An 11112-nucleotide genomic window follows, 5' to 3' on the forward strand; every position below is an offset into this window, starting at 1 on the left:
GTATAAAAACATTCTCACATTAGACAATAGGTAAAAATAGTACATCTAATATACTAGATGCATAACAAGGGAACATTCTGTACACTTACTCTTTGTGTTCTTAATACTTTTTTGTCTCTCTCCAGAAGGTGTCATTCTTCTTTAAGTAGTGTCCTTGCGGGTGCTCAGCTTTAGGTGCGCATGCACTCTGGTGCCTTTGCACAGAGATTTTTGGTAGCAGTGCTTATTCCGTTCACACGTGCACCCTACACGTCCTTGTGCCCTGTACTGAGGCTATATAGGGCTGCATGGGAGAACCATCCTCAATTTCTTTTCAACCATGTTCAGCCAGAGATGGAGTTTACTGTATGCCTGTTCATGTTCCCTCTTGTATTAGTGCTTTAGTTTTTGTAGTTAGTTCTCAGCAGTAGTAGATTTAGTACCTTACAGTTGTTGGAATTTGCGTTTTTCCCCCCTTGTTTTTTAAAATTATATAGATAGACACACACACATACACGTATTTTTTTTTTCTTTTTCCCCTATTGAGAAGCTTGAACAATTTTCTTCTGTCAGGGTTGCCAGGCTCCCTAGGCCAGTGGTTCTCAACCAAGGGTACCCTGTAGCCCTGGGGGTACTCAGAGGTCTTCCAGGGGGTACATCAACTCATCTAGATATTTACCTAATTTTACAATAGGCTACAAAGAAATCACTAGCGAAGTCAGTACAAACTAAAATTTCATACAGTCAGTGACTTGTTTGTACTGCTCCATATACAGTACTATACACAGAAATGTAAATAATGTATATAAATATTGTACTTACATTTCTAATTGATTTATTTTATAATTATATGGTAAAAATGAGAAAGTAAGCAATTTTTCGGTAATAGTGTACTGTGACACTTCTGTATTTTTATGTCTGCTTTTTAAGCAAGTAGTTTTTAGGTGTGGTGAAACTTGGGGGTACGCAAGACAAATCAGATGCCTGAAAGGGGTACAGTAGTCTGGAATGGTTGAGAGCCATTGCCCTAGGCTTGGCCTGTCTTGTCAAGAAGCAATCTCTGTTAGCGACAGGCACTCCCAGTACATTCGTTGTTTGGGAGACTCTCACGTTCCTAGCAGGTATAAGACCTGCTCTTCTTTTAAAGGAAGATTCCAGAAGAACAGGGAAATAAAGTACTACCTCTTAATGGTGGAGCAAGTTTTGAGACTGGTCTCTGACCTGAGAGCAGAGGCCCCCGCCCCTTCAGTCAATACCCTGTCATCATCGAGATCATGGTCACCAAGAGCTTCCAAGATGAAGACAGCATTGAAACCCCATCTCCAATACTCACACAGTGAGATACCAATAACCGTGCTGCTGATAGCAAGATTGTCCCACTGAAAAGTATAAGGAAAGCGATAAGAGGAGCAGACTAGAGAGGTCTTCATTAAAGAATATCCAGTCGCCAGACATCTCGGGCCTCTAGAGGAGTACTAGTGAGGCTCCGAGTACTTCAGGTACCGTGAAGCACACTAAGACTTCCAACTGAGTCCCATACCTCAGCAGTAAAGGGCTCGGTACTGAAGACTACTATTGTCCAGGGACTGGCTTCAATGGAATCCTCAACCCATTCAGTACTGATATCAGTGCCTCACACAACAGTACCAGCACCAATGATGTAGAAACTGAATTCTGTTGTGTTACTGGTACCACAGGAATTCCAGAACCTGAAAGACCTTTGGGTACCAAATGAACCTGAGTCTTCACTCCTGGCAACCTCTGGACACCTCTTGGTACAGAAGTCAGCTGGGTCACCGACTGCTGACATGTTTCCGTGAGACCTATCTCTTTTCTCTATCTTCTACTATCCAGGAGGAGGGATTGTCACCTCTGATACAATATGTGGGGCAGTATTCTGACTCACTCTGTACTTTCTATTCAAGGCTCTCCAATTATTCCAGGAGATGTTATTTCCCATTGCAGATGCAACAAAGGCAGGACATCAGACCCCTGCCTAGCAACATTTGGGATGACTAGCACTGGATATCTCCCTCCTCCCCTGTATGCCATTTTGTCTCTCTCATTGGCCTTACTGGGATCTATGGGCAATGTTCTTCCAGCAATTTTGAGTGGCGTCAACTACATCCCACAAGGAACACGGAAGATCTTGTTCCCCAATACCATGTACCTCTCCTCCCCACTCTGAGCCCAAAGATCCTTGTCTACGCTTGCCCTTCAAAGAAGTTACCCCACCTTACAAATATCTCATCGTTGTCACCTGATGAGGCAGTAATGCCACCACTGCCTTCATTAGCTGATGACTTTAGGCAATTCCAGGACCTGATGAAATGGGTTGATGACACCCTGCAAATTCTGGAAAAAGTCCAGGACTTCCATCACAAGCTCCTGGACATACTGCATACCTTTACCTCAGCGCAGGTAATAGCTGATAATAGCCTACCTTAACTGATTACTCTTGTTATAGTTAGTACGGCAACACGCATTTCTTCATGTCCTCTGTGTATATATATCTTTCTACAGTATTTTGCACTGCATGCATCCAATGAAGTGGGTTTTAGCCCATGAAAGCTTATGCTCAAATAAATTTGTTAGGGTATGGCTACACTTACATTTTTGCAGCGCTGGTAGTTACAGCTGTGGTCGTACAGCTGTGTAGGGCCAGCGCTGCAGTGTGTCCACACTGACAGCGACCAGCGCTGCAGTGTGTCCACATTTGCACGCTGTGTTGAGTGTGCATTGTGGGAGTATCCACAGAGCCCTCGCCATTTTGGCGCTGTGGGTTGTGGGAAGGGACGGAAGGGTGCGGTTTCGTTCTGTTCAACGACCGTGGTGCATTGCTTCCCTTTGAGCGTTTGGTGCCATTGTGAGTCTGCCGCGTGATTTCAGTAAGAAATGGAGCCCAAACTGCTGAGGACTTTGCTGAATGAATGTTGCCAGCCACATCACGTCTGGCAGCTGAGCTATTCTTATGCTCCAAAGACGTGCAGAGACTCAGATGAGAAATAATGGCTGATGGACACTAAATGGCTTGTGGCAGTACGGACGTGCCTCAGCACCGTGACGCCGCCTTTGGGCTCGGGAAACAAGCACTGATGTGTGGGATCACATCGTCTGCAAGTCTGGGATGAACGAGCAGTGGCTGCAGACTTTCAGAGAAAAGCACTTTCATGGGACCTGTGTGCTGAGCTCGCCCCAACCCTGCAGCGCAAGGACACGAGATAGAGGCTGCCCTGTCAGTGGAGACGGGTGGCTATGCAGTCTGGAAGCTGGCAACTCCAGACAGCTACCGATCGGTCCGCAAACCAGTTTGGAGTGGAAAAGTCGATCGTTGGAATAGTGGTGATGCAAGTTTGCAGGCCATTAGTCCGCATCCTGCTAAGAAGAACCGTGACTCGGGGAATGTGCAGGACATTCTGGATGGCTTTGCACAATGGGTTCCCTAATGTGGAGGGCAATAGATGGGACGCTATTCTATTCTAGGCACCACCCCACATCGGCATCCGAGTACGTTAATCGAAGGGGTATTTCTCTATGGTTCTCCAGCGCTTGTGGATCACCGTGGGCCTTTCACTGACATTTACACAGGATGGCCGGAAAGGTGCATGATGCACGCACTTCTGGACAGTGGCATGTCGAGAACTGAGGCAGGGACTTTTCAGACTGGAAGATCACAGTGAGGACGTCGAATGCCCATTGGTCCTTGGAGACCCGCTACCCTTAAGCCTTGGCTTATGAACCGTAGACAGGAAGCTTGACAGGAGCAAGGACCGGTTCAACTACAGGCTGAGCGGTGCAGAATGACTGTGGGTGGTTTGCCGTTTAAAGGGAGATGGAGAATCTGTACGGGAAGCTAGACGTGGGGAAAGCACATCCCAGCATATAACCGCGTGCTGTATCCTCCATATTGGAGGGAAAGGGTGAAACCTTCAGTGACGACATGGACTCGAGGTTCAAGCGCTGGAGCTGAATTTGCAGCCAGAAGCAGGCTACATAGAGAGCCAGCAGCAGTGCTTCAAGGATTAGGGATGCCTTAAAGGAGCAATTTGAGGCTGAAAGCCAACAGTAATGTTGGTGCTTCCACAGGAGTGAAGTGCAGTGGTTGCAATGATTTGCAGTGCTATTTTTCACTTGTGTACGTATGTTACATTTTCTGTAATATAAATGTTTTAAAGACAAGAATCCTTTATTAAATACAGTACATAAACGGGCAGGGGTAGGTGATGAGCAGTAAGTCAGAGGTTTGAATATGTCCTTCTTGAGTGGTGTCAATGTCTGTGCCACTCAGATTAATCATGCGCAATGGTGCATGGGGTTGTGATGCATAGGTAAGGGTCGTAGTTTTCAGGGCTGTTAGGTGAACGGAGGGTGGGGGCAGCTGGTGGTGTAAGAACAGGATGCAGAGGAAGGTATTTTGAGGAGAACAGTGGGGCACAATGGGTTTGAGCGTTGGATGGGGGAGAAGCACGGAAGTGCTGCCCTGCATGGCTACCAATGACGGCATGAGGTCTGTGCGTTCAGGTGATAGCAGCTGATTTGTGTGCTCTCTTGGTAGCATTCTTTCTCTTGGCAAGCCCTGTTCCTTTTCCTGGCGTTCATTTTCCTCCAGTCTTGCAACTTTTTATTGCTGTGGAATACAGAATTCTAACTGCTTTCACCAGCTCCTCCTTACTTCTGGATTTTTCTTAAGTTCCGTAGTTTTTAGAGGTCTGCGCTGATGAGCAGATCCCAGTACACGTTAAGAAAAAACACAGAAGAGATAACTTTTACAAGCCTGTATTGTTTTTAGACTATTTGTAGCATCATTTACACTTGCGGTAGCCAGGCCACAGCTGCAGAGAGAATGTGAGTTTCCCCACACGCAGCTCACCGGGAGTGGGGGCTGCTTGACTCTGGGATCATGGGATTCTTGTGAATTGGGGGAAACAAAGGCAGCTAGAGGGCAATTAGCACTGAACCCTACACCACATCTGCCACAAGCAGGTACCTCAGAGCATCTTGCACACCGGCTCACTGGGAGGGGGTATGCTTGACCTGGGATCATGGGGTTTTGTGAATTGGGAAAGCAAAGAAGCAGCTAGAGGGAATAGCACTTAACAGTATCCCTGCATTCTTCCACAGAATTTATCCTCCACGCGATATCCTCACTGCTCCGGGTCACCTGGGAAGAGCAGGAGGTCTTCTACAGCTATGTGGATTCCCCTGGTCCTCGCAGTTACCTGTGTGCAGCAAATGGTCCCCGCACCCTCACGCGACAATGGCGCGGCCACTTAGCCTGACTGGACAAGGACACGGTGGCTTCCCTATACAACTTGCGGAAGCGCTATTGCACACGCTCTGGCTGAACTTTTGAAGAGAATTACAGAGGGCAATTACCGGAGTGATAACCAAATCATGGGCTTATCCAATCGAGGCATGCTTCAGGCAGCCATAGCCTCCTCCTCCCAAAAATTTCCATCCTTATATAAAAGTTTACCCGCGAACAGGGCTCCTCCTGCTGGTTCTCACTACCAGTCCCAGGGCTGCGACTGGCAGCTTCTGTCCTGGCGAAAATAGCTCCTGGCTGCTGAACTCTGGGAGTCTCCAACCTCAGTGCTCCTCCCTCGGGTTCTTACACCTCCCCTCCTCTCCAGGCTCTGACTGTCCTTCGGAATCTGGTCAGTGGGGTAATCAAGTAATCGCATCAGCTCCTTGTAAAAAACGGCAGGTTCGTGGGGGCGCCCTGAGCGCGGTTCTCTCACGTGCATTTGCGGTAGGCACTCTGCAGCCCTTTACTACTTGCAACTGCAACCACGTCGGTCATAGCATGTATTGCTTGACTTTATATCTGGCCGTAGGTATATTTTGGGTGAGCACAGCTGTGCTGCAGCTCCTCACCCAACCGATGATGGCCTGCGCTCGGCAGTGTCCAATTGTTGGTGTGTTTTTGGGGCGTGGAGGCATGGTCACGGATGATTGATATGCACCCACGCCTCGTCGGCAACAGGAAGGGGATTTTTAAAATTCCCGGGATTTAGGTGGTACTATAGCCCAGGGCAGTGATGCGAAACGATGACCAGAGAGGCTGAACAGGTATGCCTGGGATAGCACTCCTAATACCCTGGAGGCCAATTACAGCGCTGGTGAGTGTCCACACCTGATGAGCAGCGCTGCATGAGCAGCGCTGCATCACCAGCGCTGGATTCGCTACACCTGTAGCAGACCAGGAGTACAGCCAGCGCTGCAGACAGGGAGTTGCAGTGCTGGCTGAGCTTTGTAAGTGTGGACACTGAGTAAGTTGCAGCGCTGTAACCCCCTTACCAGCGCTGCAACTTGCAAGTGTAGCCAAGGCCTTAGTTTCTAAGGTGCCACAAGTACTCCTCATTCTTTTTGCGGATACAAACTAACACGGCTACCACTCTGAAACCTATTTCTAAGGTTTTTGCTTCTGAGTAGCACCAACAAGGTGTTTAGCCAGCACATCGTGAAGGAACTACACCTCTACCCTGATATAACGAGACCCGATATAACACGATTTTGGATATAATGTGGTAAAGCAGTGTTTGGGAGGGTGGGGGGGCTGCGCGCCAGTGAATCAAAGCAAGTTTGATACAACGCGGTTTCACCTATAACGCGGTAAGATTTTTTTTTTGGCTACCGAGGACAGCGGTATATCAGGGTAGAGGTGTATTTGAATACAATGGCCCATTAAAGAAAACTTAACTCATAATGGAAGGAGCCTATGTACCCTTAATGGAGTTTCCTGCTATGACTAAGCGAAGTCATGCTTGGACCTGTGACCTGCTCATGTGACTCCAAACTCCATCTTTTACCTGTGATTTTAAACTAGCTGAGCTGAGGCCTTTGTCTGAAACATTGGGTTTCCCTCCACTTGGTAAAAGCCATAAAAGGCCATGGAAACATCTTAATTTTTGTCCCTTTTCTGCTCCAACATCTGGACTACGGACTTATACTAATGGAAGCATTCTAAGTAAGGGACTGAGGACCTTCCAATGATTTGGAAGCAACCAGAGACTTGACTTAAGTCAGCAGTTTATTCCAGCACTGCTACAAACGTGAACCAAGAACTTTATAATTGTTCTATGTATTTGATTCCTTTAACCAATTTTAACTCTCACCTTTCTTTCTCTTTATAAATAAACCTTTAGATTTTTAGATACTAAAGGATTGGCAACAGTGTGATTATTGGGTAAGATGTGAGTGATATATTGACCTGGGTGTGTGGGATCAGAAGAACCTTTCATGGTTGTAAAGAACCACTCATCTTAAAGTCTAGTGTTTTTGGTGGTGATACAAGGACTGGAATGACTAAGGAAACTGCTGTTCTGACTTCTTGTTAGCCAGTGTGGTGAAACAGAAGTTTACTTTTGTTGCTCGTTTGGTGTATCTTAAGGGAGAATAACAGTCAGTTTTCAGGTGTATCTGCCCTATTTCTCAGCAGTTTGTCCTGAATTTGGTATTCTCAGTTGTGACCTGCAAAGGCACGGTGATGGGGGGGAATGCTTTCTTCTGATATTTGCTAATCTAGAAAATCCTTTATCATAGGAATACTGGTGTAAACTGTTCTAACGATTTGAATTATTAGGGAAGACTTATCTCAACATAATAGTGTTTAATAATTGCCTGGAAAGAGATGAAGACCAAAACTTCTCACTAGAATTTTGTGTTGATTGATTGAAAGATCTGCTCAAACTTTCAGATTATGAATTACTTTGTTTTATCTAATTTTCCTTTTCTTTTTCACCTACCCTCAGCTGGAAAGACAGCTACTGATGCAGAGTCAAATGCGAGAGAGACAGATGGCGATGCAGATTGCTTGGACAAGGGAATTCCTCAAATATTTTGGAGTATTTTTTGGACTTACTGCCGTAGGTCTAACTGCTGGGTATGAAGTTTGTTATGTACTAGAACATTCAAGTAAATTAGTTGTAGTAATTCCTCAGCGGTCATTGTCTTTCTGTTGCCTGCTCTTAAGTAGGCTTGGCAGAATTTGATTTTTATATATATATATATATAATTTCTACCAATATTAGTGTTTTGTTTTAAGTATCTTTTTTCCTATTTTTATCTATTTAAATTTTCACAATTGTGGGGAATTATGGGTGGGAGGTCAGCCAGTAATAATTTAATGTCAGTAGACATTGAGACTCAAAAAGTTAAAGCTTTGTATCAGTTAAAACACAAATTGTCAACGTCACATGCCAAAATATGTAACAAAGTAAATATCCTTACATCAAACTCTAAATTCTCAAACAGCATTTTTCTTACTTTGCTTATCTGTAAATTTCAATTACTTATTGCTGACATTTATTTTTTTTCTCATTTTTCTGTGTACGGTGAGTACCGACATTTACTGATTTTAAAAAATCTAATCCTTCCATGTCTATTCTTAAGTAATTATTTTCAACTGTGTGTTTCTGATCAGAGAAGTAGAAATGGCATTTCCTTAATCAATCTTTCAGCTCCCTGTATATCATATCTGCTTACCCCAGTGACCAAATCAAGTTGTGTTTGGTATTTTTACTGTTAATACTGAAGGGCAAATATATCTGAGAGGAGATAGCCGTATTCTTATAAAATTTAACATTTTATATAGTTCTTTACATATTCAAAGTGCTGAACAGACTTACCCCTCACATCTCTCCTATGAAATGGGTGGTAAGTAAGAGTATTCCCATTTTACATAAGGGGAGATTGAGACATAAAGGTTATACTGTGCCCAAAGTTACATCAAGAATTAGTGTCAGAACTAAGTTAGAATTTAGGACTGCTGATTAACAGCTTTTGTATTAATTCTATATCACTCTCCCTTCCTGTACTGTTTTACCTCCTGTATCATCAAAAGCATCATCTCAAGCCTGATTGCAGAATCTTTATTGCTCATTAGACAGAACTTTTTTTTTTCTTCCTGGCGACTAACATTTTTTCATTTCTAAACTCAAAAGTGACTTTATATAATGGACGTATTTCTGTTCATGTTGATATTTTGCACTTGACTCTATAGGTAGGCTCCTCTGTCAAATTCAGCATAAAATAATTGCCTACAAAGTTTGTGCCACTTTCTTTCTTGTACTATGACTTAATAAGATAACTGTCTTGCCAGACAGCCCAACCTAGGTTCTCTGGATGACTGAAAAATATAAGTCACTGAACAATGTATATACGTTCTCAAAAAACTCTAAAGTTCATAGGAAATGACTGTGTGTAAGGTATACATTTAATGTATACCTATGTGTGTCTTTTATATTCTACATGTGTGGTGGATCTGGAGCTGTCTAATTTGTGAATGCTATATTTCTATAGGTTTTGTGTGTAAGGGGGTTACTTTATCTTGACATGCTGTTGTGATGTCTACTGTATGCATATATTGAGTTAATTCAATAGCGGGATTGTCAGGAAATGAGAAGGAAGTGGAACCATATGTACACTTTCCAGCATACACTTGAGACAAAACAAGAGTAATTCATTTTGATGCTCTGCTTGACCTCCTGCTAGGCCTGCCAGACAGGTTTTCCCAGGAGTGACTCTGTCCCTGTGAGGAGGAAAGTTCAAGGCAGCCAGTAGAGATTAAGGCTCACGCCACCTCAAGAATGGGGGGAGACACAGGTTTTTGAGAGCTAAGGTAAATCCACACTTCAGAGGTTAGGAGTCTTGGGTAGGATAGATCTCTTACGTTATGCTTTGTTCATACCGTTCAGATTAACAATACTTTGATTTAAGGAGGCTGTTTTGGGTCACTTTATTCACCACTGTTCACACGCTACTGAAGGGAAGAACTTCAGGTACCTCTATCTAGTCAGACCTGCTGGGTACGCACAGTCAGTACGCAGGGTACTGAAGCCTCAGAACCCAGTCAATGAGTGGGAGAATCATGGGATTCCACCATGAGAGAGGTTAAGGCCTGAGGGGGGAGCCCTCAAGAGACCAGAAAAGGGGTCAGAGATGCAGCTAGCCCTGTAATGACTATGTACATACTACTATAAAACAAAATAATATATGCATTTTGGTTTGTAATGAATAGCATGTATTGTGAACATCAGACTCTTTTTGTTCCGAAACACATGCATGCTGAACCAGTAGTAGTAGCACTTGAAACTTTTCTGGAGCACGAGAAATGTTTTTCATTTCAATGTTTGTTTGATTTGTTTGTTAAATGTGCATAAAACAGGTTAATAGTCTTCTGAAACATATATTTAGCTCTGTCTCTAGAGTAGCTAAATACCTTCTGTGTGATTAGTGAAGCTTTTAGGCTGCTGCTGATCTTACAAAACTTATTGTTCCACTCCCTCCTCCCTTTTTTTTTAATGAACAGAGCAATAAAAAACAAGAAACCAGGATTGTTCCTTCCAATGGTTCCCTTAAGCTTTGTACTTGCCTACCAATATGATATGGGCTATGGAACACTTTTGCAAAGGATGAAGGGTATGTATATGGAAGTTGCTGAGACTTGTAACCAAGCCTAGTACCCTTTGGACTCCCTTGTTCTTAACCACAATGTGCCATGCCAGTACCTTTTGCAACTCCTTTTGTCTTACGGGCAAGTGCTTAAACTCATTACTTCACTCTCATTTCTGTCTCTCTTAAAGTCAGAATTGTTTCCTTCTGTCTGAGCTTCCAGCAGAGAGTATTCCAACCTAATAGCCTTCACCGCCAATTCAGGTTGTCTTAAGTAAATACAAAATTTGAGAAAATCAAGAGAAAAATTAATAATTGGACTGTAAATACAGATAGACTAATACTAACAGTTTTAGAAGTGACAGGTTTAGTTACTTCTCTCCAGTTTCTGTTTTGAAATGTAATAAAACAGTATGAATGTAAGTGAAATTTACTGGGGAAGTGCACCAGTAAGTTAGTCTTAATCATGTGCATCCTAGAGAAATACCTGATGATAGAGCCTATCAAAAATAACAAATTGAATAACATTGCGTATGGTTTGTCTCTCTTTTTCTACACTATAGAAAAAGGACAATGAGGAGCTATTAGTGTATATTTAGACCTGGATTCAGAATATGGCTTGTCCTCAGAATATGCAGCCCTTGAATCAAAGTAATGATCAGTCCAGATAACTTTCTGTTAAGCATAGAGATGAGGCAAGTGCAATAACCTCTAATGGAAAATATAAAATACAAAATA

General features: G+C 43.5%; 1 protein-coding gene across 2 annotated transcripts in view; it reads left to right on the top strand.

The window, feature by feature from the left end:
• Window positions 1–11112, top strand: part of PLGRKT (plasminogen receptor with a C-terminal lysine) — a 45746-nt gene that overhangs the window by 32140 nt on the left and 2494 nt on the right. For both annotated transcript variants that reach the window (XM_032777932.2, XM_032777941.2), the window contains exons 3-4: window positions 7734–7864; window positions 10292–10401. In XM_032777932.2, the coding sequence (XP_032633823.1) occupies window positions 7734–7864; window positions 10292–10401 (241 nt within the window). The remainder of the gene's footprint in view (window positions 1–7733; window positions 7865–10291; window positions 10402–11112) is intronic.

The sequence above is a fragment of the Chelonoidis abingdonii genome, chromosome 6 (genome assembly GCF_003597395.2).
Source record: "Chelonoidis abingdonii isolate Lonesome George chromosome 6, CheloAbing_2.0, whole genome shotgun sequence".
NCBI classification, from domain to species: Eukaryota; Metazoa; Chordata; order Testudines; family Testudinidae; genus Chelonoidis; species Chelonoidis abingdonii.